General features: G+C 46.1%; 1 protein-coding gene across 1 annotated transcript in view; it reads right to left on the bottom strand.

The window, feature by feature from the left end:
- Positions 1-15,796, bottom strand: part of MMS22L (MMS22 like, DNA repair protein) — a 147,817-nt gene that overhangs the window by 131,260 nt on the left and 761 nt on the right. Inside the window, exons 2-5 of the mRNA XM_073589524.1 lie at positions 14,881-15,006; positions 7,317-7,369; positions 6,172-6,259; positions 5,168-5,345 (exon numbers count right to left, since the gene is read on the bottom strand). Of these exons, the coding sequence (XP_073445625.1) occupies positions 5,168-5,345; positions 6,172-6,259; positions 7,317-7,369; positions 14,881-15,006 (445 nt within the window). The remainder of the gene's footprint in view (positions 1-5,167; positions 5,346-6,171; positions 6,260-7,316; positions 7,370-14,880; positions 15,007-15,796) is intronic.

The raw sequence follows: 15,796 nt of genomic DNA, 5'->3' as shown, positions 1-15,796 counted from the left end.
AGTTATGTGAAGACTGTGAAGACAGTCTTGGCGGGACGAGCCCTTGATCAGGAGATCGTCCAGGTAAGGGATGATAAGAACCCCTCTGGATCGAAGGATGGCCATGACTGTTGCCATCACCTTCGTGAAGACACGAGGGGCGGAGGCTAGGCCGAAGGGAAGGACCGTGAACTGATGATTGTCCTGAATCGCAAAGCGGAGGTATCTCTGATGCTGCCGAGAAATGGGGATGTGGAGGTAGGCATCCTATATGTCCACCGAACAGAGAAACTCTTCGGGCTCCATCGAGGCTATTACCGAACGCAGAGACTCCATCCTGAAGTGGCGGATCTTCACGTGGCGATTGAGCAGCTTGAGGTCCAAAATCGGGCGAAGAGAGCCGTCCTTTTTTGGGACTACAAAGAGATTCGAGTAGAACCCTAAAAACCGCTCGTTTGTAGGAACGGGAACGATGACCCCGGCGGAAAGGAGAGAGGAGACGGCCTGAAGGAACCCTGGAACCTGTGATCGCTGTTTTGGGGTTCGAGACAGACAAACGACTGTTTGGGAGGGAAGAAAACTCGATTTTGTATCCGGATGTGATGATTTCCCTGACCCAAGCGTCGTCGACAACGGATAGCCACGCGTCCTTGAAAAAGGAAAGTCTGCCTCCCACCCTGGAAAGCTTTCCAGGTGGGGGTGACCCGTCACTTAGATGAAAACCTTCCGGATCGAGAGCCTGAGGACCTGGAAGGCTGACCCCTGGATCTCCAGCGAGGGGCCGGCTTATACGATGGCTTTCTCTGGTCACTGGAAGCAGTGTTCCGGTCCAGCTGGGATGAACCGTCTGTGGGAGAGAAGGGACGAAAGGACCTAAACGGCCGAGAAACCTTCTTGTTAAAGAACCTCTTAGGGCGGGACTGGGGAAGGGGAGTGCTCTTTCCACCAGTGACATCCGAGATTATCTGATCCAGCTTGGCGCCAAAGAGCCTAGTGCCGTGAAATGCCAGGTTGGTGAGCGACTTCTTTGAGGTGGTATCCGCGTTCCAAGACTTCAACCAAAGAATGCGGCGTACGGCCACAATGTTGCTGTTAGCTCTAGCTACGCACCCTGCCGCGTCCAAGGAGGCGGCCAGAAGGTACTTGCCTGCGTGATTAATTTGGTCTGCTAAATCTGCAGTCCTGAGGAGCTGCCGCTGAAATGCCCCTGCGCAGAATTTTCGCCCAAGCCGAAATGGCTTTCGCCACCCAAGCGGATGCGAAGATAGGGCAGAGGGATGCACCGGATGCCTCAAAGATAGACTTAGCCAACGACTCTATTTGCCTGTCTGATGGGTCCTTAAGAGAAGCTCCGTCCGGAAGGGAAAGAACCGTCTTAGATGAAATACGAGAAACTGGTGGATCTACCTCGGGAGCTTTGGTCCATTTTGTGACTAGATCCGCATCGAAGGGATAAAGTACATCTAAGTACTTGCGTCCTCAGAAACGTTTCTCAGGATGTTGCCAGTGATTGGCTAAGGAAGTGTCGAAAACCTTATTAGGAAAGGTTCGAGATGGAGGCCTCGCCTTCTTAAGGGAAACAGAGCATTCCTGAGGGGGGCCTTGTCCTCTTTTATCTTGAGTGTTTGGTATATAGCCGATATGAGACTATCTACCATAACCCGAGTCCTAGCTATGTCGTCCGCCTCTGAGTCTGATCCAGATTGTGAATCCTCGTCTGACCCAGGATCGTCTGCCGATGAGGGAGACGAGGAGCGTAGCCTGAGAGAGGCGGAGGGACCCTGCGAACCGGAAGAAGAGCCAGACAGGACCCGCTTTCTAGAGCCCCTACCCGGTCTGTCTGTCTGAGGGCCACGGTCCGGTGCTGTCGACTCACTATGCGAGGCGGTCGGTGCACAGGTGACTGCAGATAACTGAGGTAACCGCTCTAAGACCTGGACCAGCGAGTGAGACATCTTTGTCAGCTCAGAAACTGACTGAGACATCGCCACGGCCCACTCAGGGGGTGGGGTGGTCTCCGCCCGGGGTTCGGAGTGCTCCTGAGGGGCAGACATGGTGGAAGGGCTGCAGAACGGGCAGAGGGGAGACAACTGACCCGAAGCCCACTTCTTTTTACAGCACGCGCAGGCGTAGTGAGTAGCGGTGGGTCTGGAGCAGAAGGCCCTTGCAGGGTTGGGCATAAGTCTCAGTGGTAGAAAAAACACTATCTGAGAAAAAACTGCGGGGGGAAGCTAAGTTAGGTGTCAGGGATAGACAGCGTCTAGCCTACCGAGGTTCAGAAGGAGCTAGCGATGTGTCCCCCAGGCAAGGTCCGGAGAGAAGGAGGAAGCAGCTCGGCAATTCAGGAAGGAACGCTGGCGGTGGGCGGAGCTAAGCCACCGCACCGCGCGATTGGTTGAGACCCGAGTGGGGGGGGCGCGGTTAAAGACACTGACAGGGCTGAAATGAAAGCAGGCCTGAGATAGGCTGAAGAAGCGCGCGACGAAAGCGCGCGGAGGGAGAGGGAGGACCGCTTTTGAAAATGAAAGCGCTCCCTCAGCTTTCACTAGCGACGGCGCGCCCGGGCTCCCTGTTGAATACTGAGGAAGGGAGAGCTGACAGAGGAAACGCCGATAGGGGAAGCGCGCCCCCCCCCCCCCGCCAGACCCCCCCCGCGACAGGAGGGACGCACGCCTGTCAGAGTGCTGGGTCAAAAGAGCGGGGAATTCAAACAGGAGGAGGTGAGGTACTCTGTTGATCTGCATGTGGTCCTTGATTGGTCTGTGAGCGCAGGGCTGCAGGGATCATTCAGACAATCTTACCTGATGTCCCTGAAGAGGCTGACCACAGGGGCCACGATAGAGCGCAGGCCGCTGGGAGACGTGATCCTCAGTACCCGCACCCGCCGTATGGTGCAGAAGACGGCTCCAATCCCCGTGCCAGGGGAAACGTCACCGCTGGCGACCGCCGTCTTCCTCTCAGCCCTGTCCTAGGAGAGGGATGAGGAGGGGAATCGGCAAGGACCGGACACCTATCCATGGACCCTAGCACCCGAAGGTGATAGGGAAAGGTCCTGCCTGCGGGCCTGAGAGTTGCGATGTGGGCAATACCACATTGCTCGCTCAGCCGCATTACTAGGAAAAGCAGGATGAACTCACATCCCGTTTCCTGACGCTGTATCTGGAAAAGAAAGGGGAAATCATTAAAAAAAACACAACTAAAACCTGAAAAGAAAAGGATTAAATGCGGATCTGGGGAGATCCCGGTCCGCCTCCTACAGACACTAAGCACAAACTGGGGTGCTTGGTGCCTGTCGGTGGGTGTATACTGCCGGGGAGGAGCTAAGTTTCTTGTTTTGCATAGTGTCAGCCTCCTAGCAGCAGCAGCATACACCCATGGTTATCTGTGTCCCCCAATAAGGCGATAAAGAAAACACTCCAACACATCACTAGTATTTTGTTGCACCACCTCTGGCTTTTATAACAGCTTGCAGTCTCTGAGGCATGGACTTAATGAGTGTCAGATAGTACTCTTCATCAATCTGGCTCCAACTTTCTCTGATTGCTGTTGCCAGATCAGCTTTGCAGGTTGGAGCCTTGTCATGGACCATTTTCTTTAACTTCCAAAAAAGATTTTCAATTGGATTGAAATCCGGACTATTTGCAGGCCATGACATTGACCTTATGTGTCTTTTTTCAAGGAATGTTTTCTGTTTTTGCTCTATGGCAGAATGCATTATCATCTTGAAAAATGATGTCATCATCCCTAAACATCCTTTCAATTCATGGGATAAGAAAAGTGTCCAAAATATCAACATAAACTTGTGCATTTATTGAAGATGTAATGACAACCATCTCCCCAGTGCCTTTACCTGACATGCAGCCCCATATCATCAATGACTGTGGAAATTTGCATGTTCTCTTCAGGCAGTCATCTTTATAAATCTCATTGGAACGGCACCAAACAAAAGTTCCAGCATCATCACCTTGCCCAATGCAGTTTCGCGATTCATCAGTGAATATGACTTTCATCCAGTCATCCACAGTCCATGATTGCTTTTCCTTACCTTGTTTTTGTCTGTTTAGGTGTTGATGGCTTTCGTTTAGCTTTTCTGTATGTAAATCCCATTTCCTTTAGGTGGTTTCTTACAGTTCGGTCACAGACTTTGACTCCAGTTTCCTCCCATTCGTTCATCAATTGTTTTGTTGTGCATTTCCTGTTTTGGAGACATATTGCTTTAAAAAAGTATCCGGTCTTGACGCTTTGAAGTCTTCCTTGGTCTACCAGTATGTTTGCCTTTAACAACCTTCCCATGTTGTTTGTATTTGGTCCAGATTTTAGACACAGTTGATTGTGAACAACCAACATCTTTTGCAACATTGCATGATGATTTACCCTCTTTTAAGAGTTTGATAATCCTCTCCTTTGTTTCAATTGACATCTCTCATGTTGGAGCCATGATTAATGTCAGTCCACTTGCTGCAACGTCTCTCCAAGGTGTGCGCACTCCTTTTTAGATGCAGACTAACGAGCAGATCTAATTTGATGCAGGTGATAGTTTTGGAAATTAAAATTTACACGGTGATTCCATAATTTTTTCCTCAGAATTGAGTTACTCCATAATTTTTCCCCTATGCTTGGTTTTAAAAAGTAACCATTACTGACTACCACATTTTTTGTTCTTGATTTCTTTTAGTGTTTTTCTTAAAGCCAGAAAGTTACCATTTGAATTGACTTTAGTTTTGTGCCATGTCTGTGATCTGCTTTTTTTCTACAAAATTATACAACTGAATGAACATCCTCCAAGGCCGGTGATTCCATAATTCTTGCCATGGGTTGTAGTTAGGGTCTTTTCATAATGAAATGTATAGTGGTTCATCCATTAGGATGTGAAAAAGGCAGTGCTGTGAATAAGACCTCTAGTAAGTAACTATGTATGACCCCTAGTAAGAAAAAAATGTAAATTTAACAATGGAAAGTCATTTTTAGGATTTAATCAAACCTTATACCAAGGTGGGGACCCATGTGATTCTGGAAATAAAGTGACTGCATTGCTTTTATTCAAAAGTGGAAAAACGGCACCTCGCCTCCACTAAAGGTATTTGGGCTTAGCTGCAACACCACTTACAAAATGTGAGAGGCTGCAGCATAGGAAGAAAGTAGCCATATTTTCAGACTTTTCTACAACTTCTCAACATATCAGACAAACCTTGCCGTGATGTTGAATGGAAAATGCTCCAAGAATGTGGTTTGGGAGATCACTGAGACCTCCAATATACAAGGTCAGCCCGTGTAGCGCTTCTATCAGTTTGGAGGGGAGCTGAGCATTCACGTCCTCATAAGGGTGAGACAACAAATTTTCTGTCTGCCTTGAGGAATCCACAAACCTAAAAAGAAATATATATAGTTTATTTAAGAAAAAACTGATCACTTCTATTCTTAATGTTGTAAAGTAGCTTTAGAACATAGCAAGGAAATTGTCATGATGCCCTTAGAGTTTAAAGGGGATGTCTGACTCATATTGTGACTGCAGACTTATGAATCCCCTCAGCCCACGCACTGTAGGGATTCACCGGTTTCTGAGCCGGAACCAGAGGGTATGTATGAGTGTATGAAGCGAAGCTGCGCCCACTGGACAGGCTCTGGCCAGGACTATGTATAACTCATATATACCCTCTAGTCCCTGCTCAGGCACCTGCAAATCCCCACCGCACATAGTGCGTGCACTGGGGGGATTCATAAGTGTGCATTCACACAGAGTAACTGCAGACTTATCGTTTTCATCCAGACAACCCCTTTAAAAGAGGTATTCGGAATCTGATCACTCCCTGATGCAGAAGTAAAAGAGGAGTCACAGTGTATTAAAAAATGTTGGCACATGCAAAGTGATGGGAAGCATCTTCACAATGCGCCTGGTGTACATTATTCAGAAAAGAATTATGGTATAATGCGATTTTCCTTTTGCATTTTAAAATTCTGAACTGGGGGTGTGAATGATGGCCCGAAACCAGTGAAAAAGGTTAAGGTGCATCTTAAGCAGAGAATCTGTCACACAATTTATATTCACAGAAACAAACATGTTTCCAACAGTCTTTTGTCCCTACATGATCCGCTATAGAATATGGTCATGTGAACAGTACCACAAACTATAATGGGTATGTTGATTTCCTTGAAAAACGGAGATAAGAAAAGACTGAAAACCGGACACCTTACCTGTATAAAAATACTTTTACGTAGTGTAGAAATTTTGTGCACTGGTTTCTGATTTCTTCGGCCTCGTTGTGAATGTTATTTACTTGTCCTAAAAAATAAAATTCCAATATTAGTATATAAATAGTAAAGCCAATATTAATATTAAAAACTGTCCCTTGAATTTGTATTTTGGTGTAATAATATTTTAGTCAGAGGGAAACAAACGATTTCTGAGTGTTGCAGTGGAGATGGAAAGGGCGGCACAGAAGAACGGTCTAGCTTCTTTATATAAAGCAATGCATTGTAATGGCATATGTTTTATGGTGGTATTTTAATACTTTGTGTCAGAGGCAGCAAGATTCATGATCACGTATGTCCACAAAAGAAATTCCTGTGTATACCATATAAATCTAGCATGAGAATTCTCCTTCTTAGGCCGGCTTCACGTGTCCGTTTTTTTCCAGTACCAGAAAAAAAAACAGTACTGGAGATGTTAGTGTACGTGTGTTGAATTACTTGCAGCACACGTGATGCAACCAGGTGCCACATCAGTACCACACGCACGGGTGCCTCAGAAGCAGCGGTATAAGCGCTGTTCCCCGGCGCCATCTGCTGAAGACGGCTCTCATCAGTCTCCACTGCTCTGCCAAAGTAAAATTTGTAATACTGCATTGCTGCATTTTGCGCTGTGACTTTTCTAACACACCAACCAAAAGCAATATTCAGCTTGTACTTTGGAAGGAAGAGAACTGCAGTGTATAATACCTTCTGTCCTTTTATATTATGCTAATTATGCTACATTATTCTAAGTATACCCATAGGTACCTGCACAGAGCAGGCTCTCCCACATATACTTATATTGGCACATCGATGATTGACATAACGGTGTCCATATCGTGGGATTTCCTTGGCACACTTGTTCCTTGCGCCCCTTTTTGCGTTTGTGCGTTTAATTCTATATGTAATTGTCCACTATTTCCCCTGCCTGTTACTTGCACATTTCTCCCAATAAAGTGGTTACACTTTTATTTGCAACAGACTTTCTGGTTGTTTATTGGTAACGTCTTACCGCCCCCTTTCTCTATATAACGCTGGGGTAGGATTCCTACCCCACTAATTGCATTTAAACAAAACTTTGTTGAAAAAATAAAAAAAAAAAAACTTACCAAAGTCAAAAGAAACAGGCTGTGCTATTCCTTCAAGCGCATCTATTTTTTGCCTTGAAAACAAATGGAAAGGTATGAAACACTAAAGAGAAATAAACATACCGTACATATATACACACACATACACACACACATGGGGTATAGACCTTAAACAAAACGCACGAGGGTGTACCAATATCCCAAATGGTTGCATTTGTGAACAGCTGTTATGGATCTGAATGTCCAGTGCAGACACGGAGTGATCAGAGCATAATATTGGCCGACTACAACTGAACCTACAGCCCTAATGCAGAATGGTTAGTAACTAGGGCTGTGGAGCTGGTAAGTCAAACCTCCGACTCCTCAATTTCCATGACACCAACTCCACAGTCCGGCCAAGGCAGTGGAGTCGGTAAGCCAAACCTCCAACTCCTCAATTTCTATGACACCGACTCCACAGCCCTGTTAGTAACAGTATCAGAAACCCACAAGAGGACGGTGTGTCTAATCCCAGCAGCAGACTTTATTGTTAACCAAAGGCTCAAAATCATTTTGATTTCTGCTTTCAAGCACCATTAAAAAACAACAAAAAAAAAAAAACAACAACAACAAGACTCTTAGAACTTGGAAGGGCATGTGCAAAGGGTGCCTAATAAGACACCAGTATACCCTCTGACTTTTCCCTGCAAAAGACGCTTCAGGAAAACAGTCATATTTTTACTGAATCGTCTTTATTTTAATGTATGTATTAATAGTCAGCAGCTTCCAAGCAGAAGTCGCCAGAGGAATGGCTATGCAGCATCAATAGTAAAATATAGAATGTTAAAAATAATTAAAAAAAAATAAAAATATGGTTATTCTCACCTTCTGACGGCCCCCGATGTCCTCCGTGGCGCTCCCGGTATGTTCCTTTCCCAAGGATGCCTTGCGACAATGACCTCTGATGGCGTAGTGGTCTTGCGAGACCACTACGTCATCAGAGGTCATTCGCGCAATGCATCCATGGGAACAGAAGATGCCGGCAGCGTGGCTGAGAGGCGGGAGGACTCCGGGGGCCATCAGAGGGTAAGTATATCTCTATTTTTTATTTTAATTCTATTTTTTACAGGGATATGGTACCCAGGGCCTGGAGGAGAGTCTCCTCTCCTCCAGACCCTGGGTACCATCCGCACATGAGACGCTCACTTTACGCATGGTGGGCTTAGCCACATGCGTAAAAACAGCGTTTCAATGCAATCCTATGGCGGCGGAATGGCCGCGATTCCGCAGAAATAATGAACATGCTGCGGATTTTACTGGTATACCAACAGTACGTGATATTTCCTAAAGGGTTGTATTAACCTTGAAATGTGTCAAATAAACCACTTAACTTCTACCTACTCCTGGAATTTCATCATTTGGGCAGCGCGGACAATAATCCACATCCTACCTTGCAGTATACAGTGCAATCGCCATGACATACTGGTACGTGCATTTGCAGGAATGCACCACAAAATATGATGTACTGTTATATCATATTTTGGGAAAGAGGTTAAACTACTTTATGGCTTTGGAAGCCTGAAGAAAAGAAGCTAAAGACCGATCATACGTACAAGTCATTTTTATGTAAATGTTCTTTCTTTTTGGTGCTTTATCAGCCGGGTCCTAGGCGGAATCTACCTTATATGAAGAATGTTAGACCGGCTCCATATGTCCGACATTCATGGGATAAGCACGGATGGGTAGCGGGTCTCCTGACCTAAACGCAACAACCCGGTAAATGCATATGTGGCACCCCTGAGGCTCAGTCGCCACAGAGGTACTGTACCTCCTCCTGAGGTGTGGTGCCCCACCATCCAGGTAAGTTGGAGGCTCCTGACCACGCTCCAACACTCGCACCCCACAAAACAGAGCAGATCAGCAAAGCCACATTGCGGCTCCTTGCTTAGAGAGTAGCAGAGCACCTTTGGTGGTTCCCTGCTTGGAACACGAAACGTGCTGGGAGGCGGGTGGAGTTGAGAATACATAAAAGAGCGGGGAGGTTTAGAATTACAGGTCAGTCAGACAGTAGGTCAGTTCTGAGGGAGGAAGTCACTCAGAGGAGTGAGGAAAGGAGATCCCTGGAAGAGGGATGGAGGAAGGAGTGCTGCAGCTGCCTCAGTGATCTGAGCCAGCTGGCACGGGAAAGGAAAGAAGGAGAAAGACATTGAACTGAAGCCTGAGCTTCCATAGGAAAGAAAGACAAGTACGGAACGTAGGAGTAAAAGGGAACACAGAGGACGTGGGTTAGAGGAAGAACCCTGCCTAGAAGTTCTAAGCGCAAGGCCGGGGCCCGGTCCCCGAGGTTGTATGGACACTAATGGTTCTGCAGCAGACACCGGTGGAGTAGTAGGCTGTAAATGCACTACTCCCATCTAAGACTTGGGGGCACAACAGCAACTTGGATAGTGAGCCGGGACTCAGGAGTAAGGAGTCCCCGAAGCAGGCTACAGCTGTCTGCCGTACAAGTAGAGTTCTTGGGAACATCTATCAGGAGGCACTCCAGTTTAACTCAGTACTAGGAGTACTTCACACTTAACCCCTTCATGACCCAGCCTATTTTGACCTTAATGACATGGCCATTTTTTGCAATTCTGACCAGTGTCCCTTTATGAGGTAATAACTCTGGAACGCTTCAACGCATCCTAGCGATTCTGAGATTGTTTTTTCGTGACATATTGGGCTTCATGTTAGTGGTAAATTTAGATCGATAATTTTTGCGTTTATTTGTGAAAAAATCAGAAATTTGGCGAAAATTTTGAAAATTTCGCAATTTTCAAATTTTGAATTTTTATTCTGTTAAACTAGAGAGTTATGTGACACAAAATAGTTACTAAATAACATTTCCCACATGTCTACTTTACATCAGCACAATTTTGGAAGCAAAATATTTTTTTGTTAGGAAGTTATAAGGGTTAAAAGTTGACCAGTGATTTCTCATTTTTACAACAAAATTTACAAAACCATTTTTTTTAGGGACCACCTCACATTTGAAGTCACTTTGAGGGGTCTATATGGCAGAAAATACCCAAAAGTGACACCATTCTAAAAACTGCACCCCTCAAGCTACTCAAAACTACATTCAAGAAGATTATTAACCCTTTAGGTGTTTCACAGGAACTAAAGCAACATGGAAGGAAAAAAAGGACATTTTAATTTTTCCAACAAAAATTTTCTTTCAGCATCAATTTTTTCATTTTCACATGGGCAACAGGATAAAATGGATCCTAAAATTTGTTGGTCAATTTCCCCTGAGTACACCGATACCTCATATGTGGTCAAAAACCACTGTTTGGGCGCACGGCAGGGCTCAGAAGGGAAGGAGTGCCATTTGACTTTTTGAATAGAAAATATGCTGGAATATATAGCGCTTGCCATGACGCGTTTGGAGAGTCGCTGTGTGCCTAAACACTGGAGCTCCCCCACAAGTGACCCCATTGTGGAAACTAGACCCCCCAAGGAACTTATCTAGATGCATAGTGATCACTTTGAACCCCCAGGTGCTTCTCAAATTGATCCGTTAAAAAAAAAAAAGTACTTTTTTTCACAAAAATTATCTTTTAGCCTCAGTTTTTTCATTTTCACATGGGCAACAGGATAAAATGGATCCTAAAATTTGTTGGGCAATTTCTCCTGAGTACACCGATGCCTCATATGTGGTCATAAACCACTGTTTGGGTGCACGGCAGGGCCCGGAAGGGAAGGAGCGCCATTTGACTTTTTGAATGGAAAATTAGCTCCAATCGTTATCGGACACCATGTCGTGTTTGGAGATCCCGTGTGCCTAAACATTGGAGCTCCCCCACAAGTGACACCATTTTGGAAACTAGACCCCTTAAGGAACTTATCTAGATGTGTAGTGAGCACTTTGAACCCCCAAGTGCTTCACAAAAGTTTATAACATAGAGCAGTGAAAATAAGAAATCATTTTTTTTCCTCAAAAATGATTTTTTAGCACGCTATTTTTTATTTTCACAAGGGTAACAGGAGAAATTGGACCCCAAAAGTTGTTGTCCAGTTTGTCCTGAGTATGCTAGTACCCCATATGTGGGGGGGGGGCACTGTTTGGGTGCACGGCAGGGCGCAGAAGGGAATGAGCGCCATTTGACTTTTTGAAATGAAAATTAGCTCCAATCGTTAGCGGACACCATGTCGTGTTTGGAGAGCCCCTGTGTGCCTAAACTTTGGAGCTCCCCCACAAATGACCCCATTTTGGAAACTAGACCCCCTAAGGAACTTATCTAGATGCATAGTGAGCACTTTGAACCCCCAGGTGATTCACAGAAGTTTATAATGCAGAGCAGTGAAAATAAAAAATCTTTTTTTTTCCTAAAAAAAAAATTTTTAGTTGGCAATTTTTTATTTTCACAAGGGTACTAGGATAAATTGGACCCCAAAAGTTGTTGTCCAGTTTGTCCTGAGTATGCTGGTACCCCATATGTGGGGGGGAACCACTGTTTGGGCACATGTTGGGGCTCGGCAGGGAAGTAGTAACATTTTGAAATGCTGACTTTGATGGAATGGTCTGCGGGCATCATGTTACATTTGCTGAGCCCCTGTGTGCCTAAACAGTAGAAACCCCCCACAAGTGACCCCATTTTGGAAACTAGACCCCCCAAGGAACTTATCTAGATGTGTGGTGATCACCTTGAACCCCCAAGTGCTTCACAGAAGTTTATAATGCAGAGCCGTGAAAATAAAAAATCATTTTTTTTCCCTCAAAAAAAATGAATTTTAGCACGCAATTTTTTTTTCACAAGGGTAACAGGAGAAATTGGACCCCAAAAGTTGTTGTCCAGTTTGTCCTGAGTACGCTGATACCCCATATGTGGGGGATGACCACTGTATGGGCACACGTCAGGGCTCGGAAGGGAAGTAGTGACGTTTTGGTATGCAGACTTTGATGGAATGGTCTGCGGGCATCATGTTACATTTGCAGAGCCCTTGATGTACCTAAACTGTGGAAACCCCCCACAAGTGACCCCATTTTGGAAACTAGACCCCCCAAGGAACTTATCTAGATGTGTGGTGAGCAGCACTTTGAACCCCCAAGTGCTTCACAGAAGTTTATAACGCAGAACCGTGAAAATAAAAAATCTTTTTTTTCCTCAAAAAATGATTTTTTTAGCCCGCAATTTTTTATTTTCACAAGGGTAACAGGAGAAATTGGACCCCAAAAGTTGTTGTCCAGTTTGTCCTGAGTACGCTGGTACCCCATATGTGGGGGGGAACCATTGTTTGGGCACACGTCAAGGCTCGGAATGGAAGTAGTGACGTTTTGAAATACAGACTTTGATGGAATAGTCTGCGGTCGTCATTACGTTTGCAGAGCCCCTGATGTGCCTAAACAGTGGAAACCCCCCCCAAGTGACCCCATTTTGGAAGCTAGACCTTCCAAGGAACGTATGTAAGATGTGTTGTGAGCACTTTGAACCCCCCAAGTGCTTCACAGAAGTTTATAATGCAGAGACGTGAAAATGAAAAAATCATTTTTTTCCACAAAAATAATTTTTTAGCCCCCAATTTTTTATTTTCCCAAGGGAAACACGAGAAATTAGTCCCCAAAAGTTGTTGTGCAATTTTTCCTGAGTACGCTGATACCTCATATGTTGGGATAAACCACTGTTTGGGCACACGTCAGGGCTTGGAAGGGAGGGAGCACCGTTTGACTTTTTGAACGCAAAATTGGCTGGAATCAATGGTTGCACCATGTCGCGTTTGGCGACCCCCTGATGTGCCTAAACAGTGGAAACCCCTCAATTCTAACTCCAACCCTAACCCCAACACACCCCTAACCACAGCCCTAACCCTAACACATCCCTAACCACAAGCCTAACCCTAATTCCAACGCTAACCCTAATTCCAACCCTAACCCTAATTCCAACCCTAACCCTAATTCCAACCCTAATTCAACCTTAACCCTCTTTCCAATCCTAACCCTCTTTCCAACCCTAACCCTCTTTCCAACCCTAACCCTAACCCTCTTTCCAACCCTAACCCTAACCCTCTTTCCAACCCTAACCCTCTTTCCAACCCTAACCCTCTTTCCAACCCTAACCCTCTTTTCAAACCTAACCCTCTTTTCAAACCTAACCCTCTTTTCAAACCTAACCCTCTTTTCAACCCTAACCCTAACCCTAATGGAAAAATAAAAATATTTTCTTTATTTTATTAGTTGTGCCTACCTATGGGGGTGATAATCGGGGGGTTTATTTACTTTTTCTTTCATTTTGATCACTGTGAGAGTGATCAAAATGAAAGAATGGAATCTGCAGCCGGCAGATTCGGGCGGGCGCACTGCGCATGCGCCCGCCATTTTCTAAGATGGCGGCGCCCATGAACCGGACCCGCCGGACACCGGGAGCGACAGGGGGACTTAGAAGGTGCCGGGGGAGGTGAGAGGGGGTTATCGGAATCTGGCGGGGAGCAGAGGGAATGGGAGGGGGGCAGATGATGACAGCGGCGGCAGATCGCCGCTGTCATTCAGTTGCGGGGGGGGCGATCGCCGGTGGGGGGGGGTGGAATCGGTGTCTCCAGCCATGTCCGATGCTACAGCAGCATCGGCCATGGCTGGATTGTAATATTTCAGCAATTTTCATTGATGAAATATTACTATCGCTCTGATTGGCTGTTTCACTTTTAACAGCCAATCAGAGCGATCGTAGCCACGTGGGGGCGAAGCCACGCCCCCTGTGGCGAAGAACAAAGCCCCTTGTATCTGCGGGTCGGGTGACCTTTCAGTGACCTAGGTCACCCGACCCGCAGGGGGGCTTTAAAGTCATGACGCCACATAGGCGTCATGGGTCGTTCTGACACGACTTTTCATGACGCCTACGTGGCGTCAAAGGTCGTGAAGGGGTTAAAGGCGCTATAGAGGAGACGTTCAGAAAGGCACATGTTGGCGGAGTGTTGGAAGGGAGCATTCCATCTTGCCTGGAGGTTGACTGAGTCCCTGACCCGGAGGACACGGCACGGAGGCAGGCACCTGTGTGTACTACAGACTGTGAGTAAAGCTTTGGAACTACAAGCCCTGGTGTCCTCCATTCATTCTAGCGCCAACATACCGGGTACCGCTACATCTGACTACCAGCATCTACACTGCCCTGGGACTACAGCTCCACCTGTGGGGAGCTACACCATCCTGGCTGCAACTCACCATCAGTCCCAGAGGCTCTGCATGCAGCGTTGACCTAACACCTCACTTGCCGAACACCACAGGTGGCGTCACGAACTATTCATCTAACTACACTCCACCAGCATTCGAACTCCCCCTGTTAATTGGGCACCCAGGGCCACGTACCGGGTCACCGCTGCTGTGACACATCCCGCCGACACCGGCCCGGTACCCCACGGCCCACATATAACGCTGTAAATGCATAGGAGACCCACAGTCAGTCTGAACATTGTGGTCAATACTCAGTCAAATGTCAGACGTGTGAATCCGGCCTTACTACGGAAACTCCAGAAGAAGCACCCCATATTCTCATTATACCACCTTGTTACCAATACACTGCTCTGAAAACCATCACCTAATTATACAACAGATACACAAAAAAAATGTCTCTACCGGAGCAATCCAAACAGGAGGTTGGTGGATTCCACAAGGGCCGTCTCAGTCACCCACTGAAAGCCAAAAATCTCCACTGTGTCTGCCTCATAGTCGGTCGGAGATGGGTCCAGCTTCAATAAGAGCCTAGATGAAAAAGGCATTATTACAAAGACATCCATTATAATAAATGTGTAATCATACACAGAACCCAAGAAGGATGTGCGATCCATCCTGCTCTTCTGCCATGGGAGCATAGCTGCAGCTCGTGCACGGGACGACTGTGATGAGAACAAGGAATTTAACGCCATAATAGACTAGTCAATCATCCGACAACTGAGTGTTTAGTTCATTCGATGGGTGATTGCCGGCATAGTTACTCACGGTTTGCCATTATCAGCTTGTCTAGTTGGGCCTTAAAGTGGACCAGTCACTGGATTGTTTCTTTTAGACTGAGTATGTCCTCCAAGTGGCACTGCAAAACAAGATTCTGCAACTTTTTTTTCTTTATTTTCTGAACCCCTCCATTCCAAAGTTATGCCCCCTTGGCATAAAGATGCAGATTCTCCTTTGAAATAACTGACTGCATATGGAAGAACTTGTCTGTGGACATTTGCTTCTTCTCATCCCATCCAGACCAATCACAACATGGCCACATTACAGAGAAGTGATTGAAGGGGAAATCTGCACAATCAATACCAGAATGCAGGGACACAGAAGAAAAGTAGTCACACAACCAGTGGAGCAGGTACACAGTTTAAAGAGAACCTGTCAGCAGGATTTTGTAATGTAAAAGAAAGCAATGGCAGCAATGACGCTGTATTACTGATCGGTGAATCCTCTTTGTGGTTCTTGTTTAATCACTATGTGAAGCTTCCGGTAATTAGATTTTGGTGTACAGGGACTGGACTGTACATGGGGTCTTCTCCTCCCTTTG

The sequence above is a fragment of the Dendrobates tinctorius genome, unplaced genomic scaffold, assembly GCF_039654945.1.
Source record: "Dendrobates tinctorius isolate UK_male_01 unplaced genomic scaffold, ASM3965494v1 ptg000111l, whole genome shotgun sequence".
In the NCBI taxonomy this organism is placed as follows: domain Eukaryota; kingdom Metazoa; phylum Chordata; class Amphibia; order Anura; family Dendrobatidae; genus Dendrobates; species Dendrobates tinctorius.
The sequence above is the reverse complement of the archived record's forward strand: the minus strand, read 5'-3'. Positions and strand labels throughout refer to the sequence as shown.